General features: G+C 45.6%; 1 protein-coding gene across 3 annotated transcripts in view; it reads left to right on the forward strand.

Moving 5' to 3' along the window:
• Abhd6 (abhydrolase domain containing 6, acylglycerol lipase) overlaps positions 1-22,204 on the forward strand; it is a 46,826-nt gene that overhangs the window by 17,956 nt on the left and 6,666 nt on the right. For all 3 annotated transcript variants that reach the window (XM_052190218.1, XM_052190219.1, XM_052190217.1), the window contains 7 exons: positions 512-664; positions 10,596-10,752; positions 12,221-12,334; positions 13,738-13,870; positions 16,759-16,916; positions 20,229-20,283; positions 20,477-20,577. In XM_052190218.1, the coding sequence (XP_052046178.1) occupies positions 546-664; positions 10,596-10,752; positions 12,221-12,334; positions 13,738-13,870; positions 16,759-16,916; positions 20,229-20,283; positions 20,477-20,577 (837 nt within the window). In that variant the 5' untranslated portion in view covers positions 512-545. The remainder of the gene's footprint in view (positions 1-511; positions 665-10,595; positions 10,753-12,220; positions 12,335-13,737; positions 13,871-16,758; positions 16,917-20,228; positions 20,284-20,476; positions 20,578-22,204) is intronic.

Genomic DNA, 22,204 nt, shown 5'->3' on the forward strand with positions numbered 1-22,204 from the left:
CCAGAGAACCAGAGTTACAGGTGTTTTTAAGCCCCATGGTAGGTACCAAGAGCCCGAGCCAGCAAGTGCCCCCTAACCCCTCTCCAGCCCTTCCAGGCCCAAGCCAGTCTAGGTTACATAGTGAGACCTGTCTCCATCAGTTAATCAATGAGAATAAAAGATTTCAAATCTATAGAAAACTTGAAGGGATAATACGTCATAGCTACCTTTTTACATACATTACTTTCTCCTGAACTTTTAGAAGTGAGGAGTGTATACCAGTCTGTGCAGCGCCCCCCTTCCCCTCCCACAATACGCGCTCCCCCCCCCACCTTCAAAGCCTGAGCAGGCTCCTCCCAGACATGACATCTTGTATTGCCCACAGCTACAGTTTCGTTGAATGCACTGTGTGTACTACTTCTGTCTGGTACCCACCGGGTACTCAGATCTCTCCAGTCATCCGTGGTGTACCCTTGGAGTGTTTATTTTCACCTTTTTGGTCCCGGACTCACTACTCTCGCCCTCTCTTCAGGCTCTGCAGGTACTGACGAGCGTCAGGGAGCAGGATGGATCTCGACGTGGTTAACATGTTTGTGATAGCGGGTGGGACGCTGGCCATTCCCATCCTGGCATTCGTCGCTTCTTTCCTCCTGTGGCCCTCAGCACTGATAAGAATCTATTATTGGTAAGTCAACTGGATGATTGAGCTGTGTAAAGTGTAACAGTATCGCCACCCCCACTTTGTCCTGGCCATTGTTGCTTATCATCTTGTCATTAAATATTTTAAACAACAACAACAAAAAAAGATGAAGAAGATACATCTTCTTTTCAAAGTGTTTTTTTTAAATAATAGTTATTTTTATGTGTATGGGTGTTTGCTTGTGAGTATGTCTATGCACCATGTGTATGCCTGCCACCCACAGAAGCCAGAAAAGGGTGTTGGGTGCCCGGAAATTGGGATTATAGATATCAGCACATATGGCAGACTATTTTCGAAATGTACTCTGGAACTGTTAGGTACTTTATCGTCTTGTTTGGGTTTTGGCACAGGTTCTCAGTACAGGCCCCGTCTTTCTCTGCCTCTGTTACCCTCTTAGCTACAGGCCCCGTCTTTCTCTGCCTCTGTTACCCTCTTAGCTCCCCTCCCCATGCATGCCCTGAATGAACTCTGTTCTATACTTAAAAAAAGTGAGCACTTGAGAAGACAGTGCTAGCCGGGCAATGGTAGCACACACTTTTAATCCCAGCACTTAAGAAGCAGAGGCAGGCAGATTTCTGAGTTCGAGGCAAGCCTGGTCTACAGAGTGAGTTCCAGGACAGCCAGGGCTACACAGAGAAACCCTGGAAACCCTGTCTCGAAAAACCAAAAAAGAAAAAAAAAAAAAAGAAAGAAAAGACAGTGCTATGCTTCGTTGGTTTTCTGTGCCACTGTTCATTTGTGAAATAAAGTCAGCCTTCCCCTGCTTCTTGATGCAATGACTATGACATAGACCACACTCTTCTCCAAACTAGATAAGCCCCAGGAGATTCGTCTGGGCAGTTAGAGGGAACCTCTCACGTGGAACAGGGCTCAGGGCTCCGGGAGGCGGATGCCCTCTATCTGCCCTCCTTTCTGGCTCCCTTTTGTTTCCCTGGCTCATGGAATTTTCCACTGGCTGCTCAGGCTCCAAGCCTTGGAAAGCAGCAAATAGGACAACGTGGTTTATGATCTTTCATTCTCTCTGCCTTTTCTGTGTGGGTGAAGCTGTTACCCCTTGGGAGGGTCACCTGTGACCCACCTCTGCATTGACAAATTAGACTCCTAGCTGCCTAAATGCTACTGTCCTTGCTGCATCGCCAAGACTCCTGGGTGGTCCTGGACATAGAGAGCTCAGAGTCATGGCTTCACCTCAGGACCCTGCCAAGGCCCGTGCTCCTCTACACACAGACGCCGTCATGGTTAAATGAGTGAGCTTGAGCTTGAAGCAGAGAACGCGGCTTGCACGTGTGAACTATAACATGGATATGGCTGCATGAAAGTATATACAGTGGAGCGCTTATGCTGTATTTATAGTTTTGTATTGTCATGACCACTACATCATTCCAGATCTTTTCCATCTCCCCAAAGTTCACACTAAGTAAATGTCCCGCTCCTGTCTCAGCCTTCCCAATGCTGGGATTACAAGCTAGTCCCACCAAGTTCCATGTGCACTGTCTTGGGTGTTAGTATTTGTTTTGTTATTATGATAGAATGATTTTTCATTGTACCCGCTAGGTTTTAAGAGGGTTTGAACGTCCCAAACCCCTGTTCAATCCCAATGGAACAGTGTTAAAAAGATCTGTAAGAGGCCATTAGATCATTTAGAGAGATCAATGCTCTTCTGCTGAGAGTGGATTCATGGGACATGAGAGTTGGTTGTTATAAGTGAAGGCAGCACCTCATACTTTGTTTTTTTTAGTGTGTGGCCACTTGCCTTTTGACTTCCTGTCATGAAAACCTTGACCAAAAGCCAAACAGAAGTCACACCATGGGCAGGACTTCCCAGTTTCTAGAACACCAATTTTCAACCTTTCTAATGCCATAATCCTTTAATACAGTGCCTCATGGTGTGGTGAGCCCAACCATAAAATTATTTTTGTTGCTACTTCATAACTGTAATGTGGCCTATTGTTATGAATCATAATGTAAATGATTCTGATATGTAATGTATCAGATATGTAGGATATCTGATATGTAGCCCCTGTAAAAGGGTCATTCAATGCCCAGGTGGAGAACCGCTGCTCTAGAACCATTAACCTGAATAAACCTTTTCCTTTACAAATTACCCAGTCTTCAGGTTTTTTTGTTATAGAAGCAAAATAACAAGGATAGTGCGATTATACCACATTTTGGTTAACCCTCAGCTGTTGGTGAACACGGGTTGCTCCCATCTTAGGCTCTTCTTTCGTAACAGTGCTGCAGAGCAAACGGTTCACTTTAATCAGCAAATGATACCACCACAAGCCAGAGCTGAACCGTTAGTCCTTTGTTGGTGGTCCGTATGACTGAATGGTATCTTAAAGTCTGACTGTGCCCGCGGCCCAGCTCTAAGCAGTGGTCAGCAACAGACACAGTGCTGGTTATTGTGTGAATTCAGACTCGGGCCAAAAAGAAGACTCAGCTCATTGAAGAGGATGAGAATCCTGGAATCCATTTCAGATCACAGCAGATGGCAAGATGACATGGGGGATTGAGATTTTTAGTAACGGCTTCTGATGCTGTCCCAGAGAGCTGTCAGAAACCCCACGAGCAGTAGCTTCCTCTGCTGCACTGAAAAGCACAGCCTGTTTCCTCCCAATCTCCTCACTGCACGTGGCATTTGCACAGTGCCGTCACAGGATGAGCAGCTTTCCGTGTCTCACCCACACGCCCTGGTCATGTTGTTCCGAAGGCCGTCGTCTGGTTGGCTGCCTGTCATGATCACCAGTGGAGCTGCCAACCTGGCTGGTCACTCAGGTGACTTTTCAGTATTGTCACACAAATAGGAACAACAGGTGCTAGAAGTGACCCTGTGGCATACACATCCCGCTGCCCTGCTGTTTGGGCATCTGACTCCCTCTAGGATCTGCCCAGCTCAAGGACCAGAGACTGATGTCCTCTATAGGCCATAGCTAGTCTTTTTGGCAGCTCTCTCTGGGTCTGAGTATTCCTGGGGCATGGCCAACCCATCTGACAGTGTCATGGGCTCCTGCAGATGTGCCAAATGTTTCCCCTGTGAATCAGCAGAGGACACAGCTGTGGCACCGTGGCCATGCTGTGATGATGGTCCCGGGTTCTGGATTCCACTGCAGAGTGGAAATAACAAGATTGATCTCACCACAGAAAAGACTGAGATTTTCTAAGTTTCCTATAGAAAGCTTGATCATGAAATTGAGGTTAGCAACCATCCCAGATCATTTAGTTATATACTAAAATATAAAAAAAAGAATGAGGATTAAAAATAAAAATGTAAATCCTGTTTGCAGATGACAGGGTTGTGTATATAGGAGGTCTGGGAGAGTCTATAGATAACTGGATATAATAGGGAAGTTTGGGGTCCAGGTGGGAAGATGGTTCGGTTGTTATAGTGCTTACCACCCAAGAATAAACACCTGAGTTCCAGTCTTCAGCACCCATAAGAAAGTCTGGGTGAAGCAGCACACATCTGTAATCCTAGAGTTGTAGAAGCAGAAATGGGAGGACCCCCAAGCTTCTAGCTACTATTCTAGCCAAGTTAGTGAGAGTTAGATCTAGTGAGAGACAATGTTTCTTGAAAACTATGAAGGAAAAACAATCAAGAAAGACCTCTAGTGTCAACCTCTGGCCTTCACAAACACATACACATAAGTACATGCACCCACACACATGTACTCACGTGCACACACACCACAAGTGAATTTGGATAAGTTGCTGAATGCACGATCAATAACTAGGCCTAGAGAGAAGTTTTATTGGTTAGGAGCAGTTGTTCTTGTAAAGGTCGTGGGTTCAAATCCCAGCACTCACATAATGGCTCCCACACCTGACTATCCTCAACACCAGTTCCAGGGGATCTAACAGGTGCACACGTAGTATTCATACATGCATGCAAAATATTGATATACACTAAGTAAAATATGTGAATCTAAAAAAATATCAATAACCAAAAATCAATGGCATGCCCATATACCAGGAACAAATTAAAATGTTAAATGTTACTACTTACCTTTGTGTCAATAACTCTTTAAATACCCCGTAATAAATCTAAAGAATAACGTGGGAAGCTGGGCGGTGGTGGTGGCGCACGCCTGTAATCCCAGCACTCTGGGAGGCAGAGGCAGGCGGATTTCTGGTCGAGGCCAGCCTGGTCTACAGAGTGAGTTCCAGGACAGCTAGGACTACACAGAGAAACCCTGTCTCGAAAACCCAAAACCAAAAAAAAAAAAAAAAAAAAAAAAGAATAACGTGGGAGCTAAGAAGATGGCTCAGTGGTAAAGGTCCTTGCCACACAATGCTGTTGAACTGGGTTGGATCCCTGGAAACCAGAATGGAGGCAGAGAACTGACTCCTAAAAGTAGCCCCCTGACCTTCACTTTCTCACGGTACCATGTGCACACCCAAATAACAATAATAAATTAAAATGTAAATATTAAAGGTGATACTCCCCTCAATCCCTTTTAAAAAGAACATAAAAATGTCCTACATAGAAATATAAAAAGTATTCATGAGAAGCAGTTGAAAATACCTAATTTGAGAAGACATACCATATTTATGGATTGAAAGATTTTCTTCTTGTAGAGATGTCTTATTTTTATACAGCAGACCCTAAATTAAGTGGTTAACCATCCTAAATCCTAATAGGATTTTCTAACAGCTTTTGATGAGCAGTGAACTAGTTAGGGTTTGGTCGACTTGACATGAACTAGGATCATCCATGAAGAGGAAACTTCAGTTGAGAAAATGCCTCCCATTAAATTGGGATTTTCTTGACTAACGATTGATGTGGGAAGGTTCCACACGCTATGGGTGGTGCCAGCCTTGGGCAGGTGGTCCTGGGCAGACTGAGCGGACCGTTAAGCAGCTGCCTCTGGCTTCTCGCGGCTGCTGTTTTAGTTCCCTCGATGTCCTGCGACCCAGGCTACATAAGACAGATAAACCCTTTCCTTTCCAAGTCGCTTTTGGTCATGGGTCTCTATCACAGTAATAGTGAATTAGAGCTAGTAGATTCTTTTATAAGTGTAGAACTGTTTAATTTTTATATGATCTTTCAAGTTGGCAAAAAAATAGCATTAGCCTCATTTTCCAGATAAGACTAATGAAGTACTCTAGATTAGAACTGACCTCTTTTCCACGAGGGGCAGGATGAGCTGAAATTAAAGCGTTTTGTCTACAGTTTTAATCTTTATTAGCATGTGTCATCTATAACAGTTAGGGTGGGTTTCGTTGTGACAAGTGACATATCTGTAATGTATTCTGATTGCAATTCACCCTTTGTCACCTCTCTTGTCCCTCCCACTCCTGCCAATCCCTTCATTTCCCCAGCTTGTCTCTTCTGCTTTCATGTAATAAGTGCACTCTTCTTGTTTTTATTTTACATGTCTGAGTATTTATCTGCGTTTATGTGTGTTGTCCCCTGTGCACCTGATGCCCATGGAGAGCAGAAGAGGAAGTCAGAGGCCCTGGAACTGGAGTTAATAGATGATTATGAGCTGCCACGTGGGGTCCCAGAACCCAAACCTAAATGCTGTACAAGAGCAGCCAGTGTTAGTAGCTGCTGAGTGTTCCCTCCAGTCCACCTAAGTGGATTCTTAATAAAGAAAGGACAGATCCGGCTAAGCCACCCAGTCTTGAAGAATGAATCTAGATGATTTATATTACTAGCTATCAAGACTGATTATGAAGTGAGGAAAGGCAAGTCAGTGTGGAACTGGCCCAGAGGACAAAGAGAGCAGTGGACCAGAGGTGCCCAGAAATAGATTCACAGAGATATGGAAAGTACACTGTGTTAACTAGAGATCCAGATTTGGGGGCAGGGGGAGATTTGCAATGATGTGGAAAGTGTGCTGTGTTAGCAAGAGAGCTAGCTTTGGGGTGGGGAGGGTAATTTTGACTGTTTTGGTAGACAGAATTATTAAATTCTGTCCCTCAAAGATGCCCCTGACACCAGAGATCTGTGACTGTGGCAGCATAGTCACTTCATGGTCATGCTAAATTACAGTCAGTGTATGCTCTATGCAGCTGACTCTAAAGCAGGGACAGCATGCACACAGCTCTGATCTAAGGTACCTCAGCCCTTAAAGGCAGAGCTATACAGATCTCCATCCTGACCTGGCACTGTTGTTTATCTGAACCGGAAGGGGCCGTTCAACAAGGAGCACAGGTGGGCTGGAGGCAGAGCTCTCATCTGACAGCCAGCAGGGACACAAGGACGTCTGTCCTGCACCCGTGAAGAACAGAGTTCTGACAGCAAACTTAATGAGCTTAGAGCCTAAGGAGCGGTCTCTTGGCTGAGCTCTTGAAGTCAGACCCTGAGTGAGGTGCCTAGCCGAGCTCCTGTCGTACCTGCACAGGTGACCTAAGGAAGGCTGGCTTCAAATTCCTCTGTGTCTGTGTCGTAGTGATAGAAAAGCTAACACAACACTTCTGCAAGTTCACGTCCCGCACAAAAATCAAAGCCTGGTAGATTGAAGGTCTATGGACATGTTTAACAAATCATTCTTTTAGAAACACAGAAATGTATTTTCTTGGCATCTGAGGTAGACAGAAGCCTGGCATACAAACTTCTAGTCACAAAAGTGTTCAGTTTAATTGTATCATGTTAAATGAAGAAGTATAGTTAACCACAAAGGCGAGACTGGCAAGTAGCTCAACAATGAGTGTGCCCAGCATGCACTAGACACTGCTAAATTCTTAGTATACCTTCTGCCCAAAGGAACACTATTACAGAGTGAAAAGGCAAACCAGGGGGTCTGTATTTGCAGTAAGTCTGTTCATAAAGAACTTGCCCCAGCATATATAAAGAATTCCTCCTGTGTGTCTAAAGAAAGAGCATATAGCCTAAACAATGGCCAGAAAACTCACTTTACAGAGATGGTATCCAGTAGCCCATTAGCATGAAATGAAATAGTATTCTGGGTCCTTGGGCATTGGGACACTCAGAACCATAATGAATCTGTAGTTGGGAGGCTGAGGAAGAGGGTTCAAATCTGAACTGAAAACAAAGTACAGTGAGATACTGTTAATCTGCTTATCAGAAAGGTTAAAGATAGAAACAAAAACAAGGGTCAGTTAAGAACACTGACTGCTCTTCCAAAGGACTCAGGTTCAGTTTCCGGCTTCCACACGGTGGCTCACACCAGTTGTGACTCCAGCTCCAGACAATCTGATTCCCTTTTCTTCCCTCTGAGAGCAACCAGCATACATGTGGTGCACAGGCATAGATGCAGGTAAAACGTCCATACACATACAAATAAATATATGGGCTGGAGAGATGGCTCAGTGGTTAAGAGCACTGACTGCTCTTCCAGAGGTCCTGAGTTCAAATCCCAGCAACCACGTGGTGGCTCACAACCATTTGTAATGGGATCTGATGCTCTCTTCTGGTGTGTCTGAAGACAGCTACAGTGTACTTATGTATAATAATAAATAAATCTTAAAAAAAAAACCAAATAAATACACTCAAAAACAAAAACCAACCTAAAAACCAGGTGTTGGCAGTGCACACCTTTAATCCCAGCACTTGGGAGGCCAAGGCAGGAAGTGTTCAAATCTGAACTGAAAACAAAGTACAGTGAGATACTGTTAATCTGCTTATCAGAAAGGCTAAAGATAGAAACAAAAACAAGGGTCAGTTAAGAACACTGACTGCTCTTCCAAAGGACTCAGGTTCAGTTTCCAGCTTCCACACGGTGGCTTACACCACCTAAAGCCAGCCAGAGAGACCTTGTCTCTAAATTAATAACTATATAATTTAAAAATTCATATTTCATCAAGAAAGTTCATGCTGACAATGCAGGTAGACCAGGCAGACCCTGGGACCAAAGGAGGAACTGACTCCTAGGAAACTGTGACTTCCTTCACAGTTTGGGCAACTTAACATGTAGCTAAATCTATGCATGCATTGATCCCTGAATTATTCTTGCCTCTGTTTCAGCATTCCTGTGTATTGTATAAGGGCAAATAGAGAGAGACTGGGAATTGTTTTTTTAAGGATGGCTAGCAAGGGACCAAAGAGTCCAAGGGGTAAAGGGACATACTTTATTGTACGCTAATATCTTGATTATTAGTGAACTATGTTTTCTGTGTTTTACATTAATCTGTCTTCTGTGCTGTGTTATTCTTTCATTTATTTTGCCCAGTGTTGACTTAAGCTTTTAGCATGCCTTATATTAGTATCTACTTTTTTTATAAGGATATCAGTCCTGGCTGAGGGTGCAGCTCTTTGGTACAGTGCTTACTTAGCCGGTGTTGAGTGAGCTCTGGGTTTGTCCCTAGAGAGGCGGAGATGACAACAAACTGTGGTTATAATATTTGTTGTAAGTATTGCCTCTAATTTTTTCCTTTAATCTTAGCAGATGGCATGTTTGGAAAGATACTTTTTAAAATATAATGCTAATTAGTTTTTATCAAATACTGGCACCCACCATGGGCTGGGTTTTGAACAGAAGTTGCGTGGATTGGGGCTGAAGAGATTGCTCAGTGGTGAAGACTGCTTCCTGTTTTTCCCGAAGACAGGAGCTCAGTTCCCAGCACCCGTCTCTGGCAGGTGCTCCCACAGGCCAGCCACAGCTGCAGCCAGCACATTGGAAGTGCTGTACTCACATACACACATTCAGACTCTAAGGCACAGCCATACATATGCAAGGCACACACATAATAATAACAATAATAAACACTTTTCATGTGTATTGTCACATTTAATCTTGGCCATAACCTTGGTGAAATGCAGGATTTCCCTCCATATTGTCAATGAAGAAATATTATGTTCAAAGTCACGTAATCAGGTTGGGCTGTGAATGAACATACAAACTCATGGTACACAGCCATTACTTAGAGTACTGAAATATGCCTGCATCTCCCCGTGAAAAGCCCTAGGCTAGCCAGCTTTATTACTGTGTTCTAATGCAGTCATTGCAAAAGGATCAGAACAAATCCAGTTATTATCCCTGCCCGCCTGCTCCCTGCTTCACACTCATTATCTTCAACCCAGCATTTGACAGTGCCTACGTATCGACGATTTCTATCTGTAGATAAGCAAGCATGAATATATGCTTAAACTCCTCCTCCCCCTCAGTATCACACAAAGTATTAGTACACTTTTGATGACTTGCTTTCGCAAGACTTGGCAGCTGCTATAGCGTGGAGTCGGTCTCTTACAAGAGGAGATACCCGGATGATTTAAATATCTTTCATTTTTGAAGGGATTTTTCATGCTGAGAGTTCAATTTGTTTCGATGGTAATTTCGTACTGAAGTGGCCCTGAGTCTACACTGCAGCCTTGCCAAGGCTTATGTAACCAGCAGAAGCTGAGCCCTCCACTGAGACCTCCACTGCTGCTGTATTTGGAAGGAAGCCAGGGGGCGCAGTTGGTGCCAGTCCTGGGCAGTGAATCAGCTTGACCCTCAAGAGCAGTCTAACAAAAAGGCATCGTGTGTGGGGTGCTGGTTGGGTTTTTTTTGTTTGTTTGTTGTTTTTTGTTTTTTGTTTTTTGGTTTTTTTTTTTTTTTGCTTTTATTTTTCATTTGAGTGCTAGGTTCTTTTTTAAAATCACTTATAAGTTTTCCTTTTCTTTATTGCCATATATTAGTTGTATACCATAACCAGTCTCACAATGGCCTTTCCATGCATACGTGTAATTCATAGTGATCCTGTTACTCTCTGCCGTCCATACATTGTTACACACACCTACACACACACACACACACACACACACACACACACACACACACACACACACCCTGCTGATCCCCTTCTTTCCAAACACACGTGTGACATACTTCTCTTCTTAGTGTTCCTTCGGGGTAAGGATAAGAGCCAGGAGAAGCATCCGTCTCATCTCTAAGTAGGATCTCTAGAGAGGACCCTCCCAAAGCCATGTCCCCTGATCATGCCACTTGTGTTTTGCCTGTCTTGACCCTAGGTACTGGCGGAGGACACTGGGCATGCAAGTCCGCTACGCACACCATGAGGACTATCAGTTCTGTTACTCCTTCCGGGGCAGGCCAGGACACAAGCCATCCATCCTTATGCTCCACGGATTCTCCGCACACAAGGATATGTGGCTCAGCGTGGTCAAGGTACACTCCCAGACGCTTCTGCCTTAAAAGGAGGGGGTGGGAACACAGTTCAAGCTCAGTCTTAAAATTAACACGGTATATTATTTGGACCCTTTTTTGTGTCACAGAATTAGGTTGGGTAGTATTTAAAAACAAAGAACAAACCTGTGTCCCTGGAATCTTCTCACTGTGGGGATATTTTTAGGCAGGGGTAAGGTTGGAGGAGTAAGGGTGGGGGTAAGGGTGAAGGGGTGAGGGGTGAGGGGTAAGGGTGGCGGGGGGTAAGGGTGGGAGGGTAAAGGTGGGGGTAAGGGTAGGAGGGTAAAGGTGGGGGGAAGAGTGGGGGGTAAGGGTGGAGGGGTAAGGAGGGATAAGAGCTAGCATAGCTCCATCTCAGAATTGCTATGATGCTTGAGGCTGGATTTTTTCCAAAAGTGTTAGTTTTTTAAAATTCTACATTTCTACCTCCTTTCCCTGTCTATGCCCAAACCCCTCTGTCTTCTGTTGTTTGCTCTTTTTTCTTTTCCTTAATCATGTAGAGAAACAGTCTAAATCTGGCAGCTTTTCCGAATCCCTTCCCAAGTCACTTTTTGTGCTGTTGACTTGTGTGGCCTCTGGCCGTCCTTTGGAGAGTGACCAGCTGGTGGGGAGGCTGAGGCTAGCTCATCTTGAGAGCACAGCATCCTGGGTTCCTACTTCAAGGGGGGCAGTACCCCTAGAACACTGCACATGTCATTGAGTCACCTGTGCTCTTTTCTCCTGACGTGAGGACAGCCATCTTTAAGCCTTAACGAATCCTCTTAGTCTCCTCTTCAGTAAACATCTCTGATAACTGGTGTTTCTCAGATTCCTGGCTAAAGGCGGTGCATCTTCTAAACAGTGGAAAGGGAAGTAATTACCTTAAGAGTTAGGGGCGGATGGAGAAAGAAAACGTTAGTGGAGACCAGCCTCGCTGGTTCCATTAGGGGACAGCCCTGGAGCTGGCCAGGGCTCTGGGAACCAACCCTTCTGGTGCCAAGACAACAGCCCCGTGGCTGGAGGAAGAGTGACACGGGACGGGACATGAGCTGACGGTGTTAGGTTTTAAGATGTTGGGTCATTGAGATGGCTTGGAGCAGAAAGTGATGCCAGCTTGATGAGCTTCGATCCCTGGGGGGCGGGGGGGGGGCACAAAAGGTGGGAGGAGCATGGTGGCAAATGTAAAAAAAAGTCCCAGATGCCAGCCCGCCACCCCGTTCAGCCTCCCTCCAGTCACCCACAGAGCCTCTTTGCCTCTGTGCACCAGTCTGGGGCTCCTGTCTTCCCTAAGAGGCTGCTGTCTATACTTATCCATCTAAGTATCATGTGAAACACACGGAGGCCCAGAACCCATCTCAGTGACCGTCAACGTCGCTGGGTATGTGGCGGCTACCTCCCCAGAGACGTGGGCAGGCACTGTTCTGGCAGTTTCTGTAGATCATATACTGACTGTAAGGGTCTGGGTTTTCAGTTCCTTCCGAAGAACCTGCACTTGGTCTGTGTGGACATGCCGGGGCACGAAGGTACCACCCGCTCCTCCCTGGATGACCTGTCCATAGTCGGGCAAGTTAGAAGGATACATCAGGTAAGCAGGACCCCCGTCTGACGTCCCAGACAGTCTCCTGGCACACGGGAAGCAGGCGAGAGTTGCACACTAACTCATGGCCAGTCTCTAGTACACTCTGTCTCCAAGTGATGGCAAAGAAAGTGGAAGTCTAGGGACATCTCTGGTCATTTGAGGAGGGCCTGAGCGTATTACGGATGCTTTTCCTTTAAGCCTCTTGAACCTTTTGGTTTTGTATTTTGAAATCGGGTGTCATGTACACAGGCTACTTTGATCTTCTGATCCTCCTGCCCCTACCTCCCAAGTACAATGATTACAAGACAGTTACCAGGCATGTTTTCTGTGGTGCTGGGAGTCAAGCCCAGGAATCTGTGTGTGCTAAGCAAACACTCTACCCACTGAGGTCTGTCCCCTGCCCATCTGTACTTGCTGCCCGTTTGTACACGAAGAAACATAATCTGGACAGTTTCCCAGCCCTCTGAAAAGCCATGAACTGTCTCCCAGTGGAGGCCCGTGTGGGCCTCACATTTCTGCTTCCATGTGGTTAGGGCTGGGAAACTTTGCATGTTCCTGTGTTTTAGTTTCCATCTCTGACTCTCTCCTACAGTTAATATCACTCATGATTGAGCCTTTTCTTTCAGGTTCATATTGATGGTTTTTCCAAATAAGGGTATTTACTTGATCATTTCTGCCTCCACTGTTAAACTATATATGTATGGCATCCCACTACAGATGGTTGTGAGCCACCTTGTGGTGGTTGGGAATTAAACTCAGGACCTCTGGAAGAGCAGCCAGTGCTCTTAACCGCTGAGCCATCTCTGCAGCCCTAAACTATATATTTTAATGAGAGCTTATTGTCTGGCTCTTTGCTGTATTCTCAGCAGCTAAACATAGTTACTTGCACATAACCAGTACCCAACAAATATTTGCCCTGTGAGGGCCATATGGTAGACTGGATGACTAGCCAGATAGGTCTTCAAATTAAGCAGGAGTCATTAAACTGTGTCCTCCCCCCAAGGCTGACACCCACTTTTGTAAACTAAATTTTCTTGATGCACACCTATGCTTGCTTGCTTACAAATTGCCTCTGGGAGCTTTCATGACACAGTAGCCGAGTTGAGTAATGACACAGAGACCAGCTAACACAGAGGGGGAAAAAAACCAAGGATGCCTTGGCCCCTCACAGAGTAGTTTATGACCTATTCAGGGAAGCCTTATAATTTGGTTTATGTTTATAAATGGCCTAACAGTCACTTGTGCCATATAAAGGAAAGTACATATATGTCACAGGGCTCAAGCAGGGGATGGGTCTAACAGCCAGTGTCAGACCCAGCGGAGGGTCCAGCCGTATTGGGGAGGGGGTCTCTGCAGCCTGTGCTGACATCTTAGCTGTAACCACGCCTCCTTTTCATTTCTCTCCCTAGTTTGTAGAATGCCTTAAGCTGAACAAAAAGCCCTTTCACCTTATAGGCACCTCCATGGGTGGCCAGGTGGCTGGAGTATACGCTGCTCACTACCCGTCCGACATCTGCAGCCTGTCCCTCGTGTGTCCTGCTGGTGAGTTACGTGACCAGGGCAACGTTCCCAATGCCTTTAAGGAAATATCTGCACAGCTTCTACTGTTACTACTTTTAAAAAGCTATCTTTCTGGTAGGTAGACTTCAGAGGCAGACAATGCTAGATATAAACTCTGACCAGGAAGCAGTTATATGGTGAGAACTATACCCAGATTGACTCGCCCTGGGTAGCCAGCCCTGTTCCACAGAGAGCTGGAGGTGGACGGTGGACATGCGCATTGTGCCACCCGAAACTCACAACTGTGATGCTTAGGAAGGGACCAGACCTGTACCATAGAGTGTTGTGAAAATTAATCTTTGATCAAGGTTTCTACCCCGCCTTTGTTATTCAGTTCCTAGATAAAAGACCACGTTTATATTTATAATAAGCCTTGATCAGCACTAGAGCCAGGTAGATATCTGCCCTCTAAGCTATTAGGTTTTTGTTTTGGTTTGTTTTGGTTTTTTTGAGACAGGGTTTCTCTGTGTAGCTCTGACTATCCTGGAACTCAGACAAGGCTGGCCTTCGAACTCAGAAATCCGCCTGCCTCTGCCTCCCAAGTGCTGAGATTAAAGGCATGCGCCACCACCGACCGGCAAGCTATTAGTTTTTACCTCCTTATCAATAACTCCAAATTAAATTATGACTTATCAGGTTCCATGAGGGCTCTTTACTCTGACTGGCCAGACCTCATGGCCAGTTCTTACGATCCCTTACCCCATGGTGTCTTCCTCTTCTCTCTACCTTCTCTCTCCCCTCTCGGTCTCTCCCCAGACCTCAAGCCTGAGAACCCAAACCCCGCCTATCTCAAGTCTGCCCATCCATAAGCTGTAGGCATCTTCATTCACCAATCAGGGATAACTTGGGGGCGTGGGGCAAGGTTACATAGCAGCACTTGTCTACCTACGGATTCTCTCAGGTGGCAAGCGGGCCTTGGGGGCCAGTATTCAGCATTACAATACATAGCAAAGGACCAGACCTCTACCACAGAGAGCTGGAGGTAGGCGGTGGACATGCGCACAGTGCCGAGAGGCCCCCTGATACTCATGACTGATGCTTATGCCGGCTTCCAGCATCCGTTGATCCTCAAGAGCTAACTCTCACTTAACCCTGTGAAACGGAGGTACTAGTCTGCTCTCATTCAAAAGAATGAGCAAAAGCCAAAGACTTTATTTATTTTAAGGGTTTTTTTTTAATATAATTTTTATCAGTATGTGTTTATTGTGCAGTGTGCTGAGTTTATAGAAACATTTTTATCCAAGGTGTCGTGACCTTTGAACGTAGTCATCCTAAATCCCTATGTCTACCCCTCACTAGTCTCCATCACATGGTGAGGGGTTTATAAAGTCAGTGGACTTTAGCTTCTCCCCTTAGATGTGTATGTGTATGTTTTTACATATTCACACACACACAAACACACACAAACACACTCACATCTTACAACAGTTTGAGCTGTAACTCCAGAAATTGCTACCTCTTGGACTTTTTAATTCATTTTTCTCCCATAAGTCTTTAGATCTAGATTGATAGCACATGGTAGATAAATGGTAACTTTTCTCTCTCCAGCTTGCGCCCCACCCTCTCCGTCTTTGATATTAGGGCATTATTTACACATAATAAAGTAGGTTTGGTTTGTTTGTTTGTTGACAGAGTATGTCTACTTAGTCAAAATTAGCCTCGAACGTGTTATCCTCCTGCCTCAGCTTTCTGAGTTCCGGAAAGCTCATGATCCGCATGTTAGGAAGCATTGTCTTATGTGATGCACTAGAACTAGTCATCACCTGGACGCTTGTAACTCTTAATGAAGCTAAACTAAATGGACTTTGAAAACCTTTCAGCTGGGTGAGATAGTTTAGTGGTTAGAACACTACCTGCTCTTCCAGAGGTCCTGAGTTCAATTCCCAGCATGAAGGTGTACAGACAGACAGAACGCTCCTACATTTAAAAAAAATTAATTAATTAATTAAAAAAAACCTTCAGCTAGGGGCTGGAAAGATGGCTCTGAGGTTAACAGCACTGGCTGCTCTTTAAGAGGACCCGGGTTCAATTCCCAGTACCCATGTGGCAGCTCATAACTGTTTCTAATTTCAATTCCAGGGGATCTAACACCCTCAGACAGACATGCATGCAATATACATGAAATAAAAATAAATAATTTAAAAACAATTAAAATTTATTAAAAACAATAACAAGGACAAAAACAGGAAAAAAACCAACCCTTCAAGAAAGTTGATGATTCGCAAGCCTGTAAAGGGCATTTACCCCAAAGACAATTCCCAGTGTGTCGTCGCGTCTCCTGTACCTCAGCACTGGCTCTGAAATCGGTTGCTCCTTTAACAGTAAAGTTTGAGGGCTGAAGGAGCAGCCCCTAGAGAAGGTGTGTCACCTTCCTGGTAAAGGTCAGCCCTGCGCTTTCTTTCGCTTTCTTTTGCTTTCTTTTGCTTTCTTTCTATCATCCGCTTCTTTCAGTCTCCTTAATAATGTGCGCCTGCTGCTTCTGCACTCTCCAGCTCATCCCGGGGTAGCTTGTTGAAATTCTGATTCTGATTCTGTATCTCATGTTAGTTTGTGGCCACGGTGTGTGCAACCAGCCTAAAACATAATGTTGGTTTTTTTCCGGACTAGCTTACTATGTAGCCCATGCTAGCCCTGAACTTGTGATTCTCTGTCTCTGCCTCTAGAAGCTTCTGTGTACCACCAAACTTAACACTCTATGTTTCTCTTTTAAATATGATGTTTACTTTGAGCCGCGGTGCCAGTACCAATGAAAAAGGGATCTCCTGGTGAATGACTCCTGACACGTTAACCCGGGTTTGTCGTTGGACATTTTCTGGGGGGCGTGGTAGGAAGGTAGGTGCGTCATTGGCCTCTTCTGTTTTGCATCCCAGGCCTGCAGTATTCAACTGACAATCGGTTTGTACAACGGCTCAAAGAGCTGGAGAATTCGGCTGCCATTCAGAAGATTCCCTTGATCCCGTCCACCCCGGAGGAGATGAGTGAGATGCTTCAGCTGTGTTCGTACGTCCGCTTCAAGGTGCCCCAGCAGGTAGAGTGTCTCGGTGCCCCCTGGCCCTCCCTGCGGCACCCCCGCCCAGACACACATACCCTCCTGCATCTACTGTCAGCTCCATTTCTTCAGCGTGTAGCTTCCCTGTGATATGTCAGACACTGTGCTGAACACTCTGTGAAGTAGGTAACATAGGGAACGTCCCTGGGCAGATATAGTCCAATGCAGTAGGTAGACACTAATAGACAAAACTTTACAAATTGAAACGAGTTTTAGAGGTAAAATGAAGGCTGATACATTTAAAAACAATTTTTTTTGTTGAATACAAAAGGCTTTTTTCATCTATGAGAGTTATATTTGTTGATATTGAAACTCAAAAAATTTAACAGAAGCACGTACATTTGCCACCAGATACGGTATCATCTCATGTTATATAGTACGCTTAAGAGAATATAGGTGAAAGGCAGTGACACTCAGCATCGTTGAGTGTGAGGGCAATGTGACCTCATGGTCTCCTAAGACCTGCTCCGGATGTTGTAGGTCTCTACAGTTTATGGGAATGAATCTGTGGTTTTTCTAAGCATAGTGGCGGAACCACTGAAAGACTATAGGGGACACAAATAGAAACAGGGCTACTTAGGATACTCTTTGGCTTAGAGAAGATGGAACCCACTGGGGTGGGAGCCCTAGAGATGAGGACTGAGGTGAGTGAGGAAGGAGGGACAAGATGGGACATGCGTGGAGAGCTCCATTTTGGAGGTATGAAGTTCAGATGGCATTTGTAGCCTCCAGCGAGATGTGTCCTGTAGGCCACCGGACACTTAGCGATGTAAACGCAAGTCTGGCCTGAAGGCAAAGCAGGAGCTATGGCAGAGGACGCAGTTGAGGGTCGTAGGTCTGAAGGGGATCATCGAGGAAGAGGTGTGTAGAGGAAAACCTACAGCGCGGCCCGTGGGCTAAGTTATCTCCTGTGTTGGAGACAGGGAACCCTGGATGCTGGATGGGAGTCCTAGGCTGTGAGAATAGATGCTATTCAGACTTTGTGACCATGACTCAGTAAGTGCAGCATATATCTGGGGAAGCATCCAAATCTGTTTCTGTGGTACACCCTGTCCTCAAAACCTGCTTAGTCAGAAAGTGTCACTGTCCTCTTCCCAATATGATGTGTTTAGAATGTAGTGACCAAAGGAGACTCCATGATCTTCCTTGTCAGGGGTAAGAAAACACCGAGAGGAAATACTGTTGGCTTCAGAAGCTTTTCTTTCCCAGGAGGGAAGGAACCCCTACCCCTGAGCCCATTAGAGCATCCTGTGGTCATGTTTGTTCACGTGTCTGAATGCTGAATGCTCTGTAAGATGAGGCCTGTCTGTCTCCAGAATTTAGTAGTGTACTTTCACAAAGAAGGTCTTACAAGATCAGATGGATGGAGGATATTAGAGGAGGTCATAGTGTCAGAGATGCTGGGTATGTAGATACAGGATAAGTAGATATGAGTTCATGCATGTGTCTGCTTATATGATTGAAGGCTACAGAATGGGTGGGTGGGTGGGATGCTGGCTGGATAATACAGGGATGGAGAGTGGATGGATTAGCAAATTGAACACATAAATAAATGATTCAGGGAAAGAAGAGTTGATCAATCGATTGAGCAAACTTGGAGACAGATGGGCAGATGCATGGGTAGTGGATGGACAGAGTTAAACAATAAAATGTCCGTCTTAGAGCACAGTGCTGTTAAATAAACAGTCATCACCCCTACCCCTCAAAACCTCTCAGACTCTAGTCATGCATTAGAGAAGAGATCCAGTCCAAAGCAGCCATGGTCCATGCATTAGCTTCCTGCCACTGTGGGAAAATCCCTAACGTCACCATGGGTTCAGCGGGTTCATCCTGTTGTTGTCTCTTGACCCCTTCACTTTACACCCATGGTGATTCAATTCATCACGACTGGAAGCATGTGATAGACCAGAGGTGTTCATCTCACGGTGGACAGGAAGCAGGCAGGGATAGAGCCGGGGTCCCAATGTGTCACTCAAAGTGTATCACCAATGACCTCCTTTCTTCATGTAGGCCCCACCCCCTAAAGTCCTCCTCCAGTGGCACCACAGGCTGAAGACCAAGCATTTAGTACATGGTCTTTTGAGGACCATGACACTACTCGTCCCAGCTTTGGTCTGCATAAGCGTCCTGGGAAGGTTTGCTGAAAGGGTCTAGACCTATTCCCCGATGGAAGAGAGGGTGATGGCTACCTTTGAGACAGCTACCTGGGCTCTGCCTTGGAGTCCTGAGGCAAGGGACGAATGGCCACAAGCCATTTTGGGTTAGTAGCTTAGAGGTCTGCCTGTCTATATTTGCCACAGCCCTCAGCGAGGAAAGCAAAGGCAGTGTCACAATCACCTGTGCTCTATGGAACTGTCAGTGTCATCCCAGAGTTTGCATATTTATTTCTCCTCCTCCTCCTCCTCCTCCTCCTCCTCCTCCTCCTCCTCCTCCTCCTCCTCCTCCTTCTCTTCCTCTTTCAAGAAGGTCTTTTCATGTCTCACAGGCTAGCCTGGAACTCACTGAATTGTTGATGAATTTAAACCCTAATCTGTTGTGGATTCATTCTTTAATATTTCCCTCAGCACTAATCCTCCTGCCTCTGCCTCCAGAGAATTAGGATTGCAGGTTTGCTCTACCTCAGCAGGCTTATGTAGTTCTGGAGGTGATCACAGCTTGGCACCTGCTAGGCCAGCTCTCCACCAACTGAGCTATGTCCCAGCTCCTTAGCATTGACTAACGACCTGATATTTTGTTTCTTCGGATTTTTGTCTTGAACTAAACCGATGATTTCTTAAGTTACCTGGCAATAAAAGGTGTCTTTAACATAATGTGCAGGCCTCTGGCTTTGCAGCATTTCCCAAATTCCTTCCTAATTTTTCTTTATTATTACTTTTATTATAACTATTATTGTAATATTATTTAATTATTACTATTGTTGTTTGGTGTCCAGGGTGTTTTGCTGGTGTGTCTGTGCACCACACACATGGAGTGACTACAGAGGCTAGAAAAGCACGTCAGGGCCCTTGGATCTGGAGTCCCAGATGGTTGTGAGCCTTCTTGTTGGTGCTGGGAATTGAACCCGGGTCCTCTGCAAGAGTGACAAGTGCTGTTGACTATGGAGCTGTTCCTCCAGAAGCCCCTAGTTTGCTCTGTAAAGCCTCCCAACTGTAGTCTACATTCTGGAGATCCACAAGGTCAGCCCTAGACAGTGTGGGAACCCCCTGAGCGTCTCCTGAGCTGCCGCAGAGCTATAAAGGGCTGGAGGAAGTGAGACTGCTCTTGCTTTCTAACTGGATTTTTCATCCCCAGATCCTTCAAGGTCTTGTCGATGTTCGCATCCCTCATAACAACTTCTACCGGAGATGTAAGTAGCCCCGCCCCAGCTGGCAGCTCAGTGGTTGGCTGCCTTGTAAGTTTGTAAACTGCTGTACTCTCGAATGTTTTCTGGGTCCCTCAAGAAAGGAGGTGGTGGCTTGGGCTTGAAGAAGCTCTGACTGCGGGGACACCTGTGCAGAACCTGCGTACATGCGCTCAGTGTGTGTTTCTTTTCTGACAAGTGTTTTTGGAAATCGTCAATGAGAAATCCAGATACTCTCTGCACGAGAACATGGACAAGATCAAGGTCCCAACACAGATCATTTGGGGAAAACAAGACCAGGTATGTCATAGGGCCCTGTAGAAGAAAAGCAAGTAGTAATCTTTAAAGCAAGCCTCCCTGGTGGGCTTCTCGTGTCGGGTGCCAGTGTCTGCCCCCTACTCAGTTCTGTGAGCTGAGAGTGGCCGTGGCTGATTTTCAACATGAAAGGGGATTTGTTTACTGACATAAGGTTTCTTTTCCCATGTAGCCCAAGCTGGTTGTCCATGAGATCCTACTGGCTGCACATCCCAAATCCTGGAATTGCAGGCTGCCAGTGTGCAGTACTGGGCCTCATACATGCTAAACGATCACATTACCGTGAGCCATGCTCCCAGCCCTAATTTATCTGTCAGGGGCCAGGACAGGGACCTATATTCTGCTTCATAAGAAGGTGAAGCGGAGTGTTCCCGTGTCCAGGAAACAGCAGGCAGCTTAGCAGTGCAGGCCCTGTTTAAGTCACAATTACCAGAAGCCATTCTGTCAGGTGATACAAAAGAATACCCCAAAAAATTAGTCGTGTAAATTTGGGTCTTTTACTTCCAAATCTTAGTTCCTGTTTCCTTTACTTCCTTGCAAGATTTCTGGAATTTTCTTAAGCCAGAAGTTGGGAAGCTTGCTGTAAAGAGCCACAGGGTAAATAATTGTCGCTTTGTTCTCCATGGTCTCAGTCCCTTTCACTCAGTTCTGCTCTGTGTGTCATAGATGATATATAGAGACATGACATGGCTGTGTCACAGGGAACCATTGTTTACAGAACCACGACTCAGAGGCAGAGCACCCAAGCAGCATGTGTGAGTGGGCTCATGGTTCAACTCTATCCCGTAAAACAAAGCAGAACGAACAGACGGTGACTACTGTTCACCCTCTCCTGCTCCAGTTCACAAGCACATCTATGTACAGTTCCAGGATCCGGCCCCGTTAGCCCCCTCCAATGCCAGCCACATGCATGTTAAACAAACCTACATACAGCAAAAGCTCTATGCACATACATTTTTAAAAGTACAGAATACTCTACCATAATTTATCAGTTTTAGCTGCTTTATTGATTGAAAAATACTGAATTGCATTTCATTTGTGTATGTGTGGTGGGGTGGGCTGTAGGGTGGGAGGTGCGGGTGACAAGTGTCATCCCTCACCGAGCCTTCTTCGCGTCCCTGCTTTACGGCTGGACGCTGAGCGTGTGCGTGCTGGAACTCACCTGGGCTCGCTGTCCGCAGCCTGGTTGCAGAGCATATGACCGTCACAGGATCCTCACTCCCGTGCACAGCCACTCAAGCTCTCAGGGTGTGTCCTCTTTCTTTAACTTCGGCCTTTCTAGACATTGCATACAGATGGTGTTGTGTAGTCTGCAGTCCTTTGCAGGTGGCTTCTGTCACTGCACCAGTTTTGATTGGTTGGTTGATTTTGGCATTTGTTTGATTTTGAGTTTTGTTTTGTTTTGTTTTTTGTCTGTTTGTTTTTGGTGGTGGTGGTATTATTTGAAACCGGGTCTGGAAATGTAGCTCTGGCTGTACTGGAACCTACTCTGTAGACCAGGGTGGCCTTGAACTTACAGATATCCTCCTGTCTCTGCCTCCTGGGCCTAAAGGCATGAGCCACCACCATCTGACCCATAATTTTTTTTTCTTTTTACCACTGAGGTTTTTTT

Source organism: Apodemus sylvaticus, chromosome 8, assembly GCF_947179515.1.
Source record: "Apodemus sylvaticus chromosome 8, mApoSyl1.1, whole genome shotgun sequence".
Taxonomy (NCBI): Eukaryota; Metazoa; Chordata; class Mammalia; order Rodentia; family Muridae; genus Apodemus; species Apodemus sylvaticus.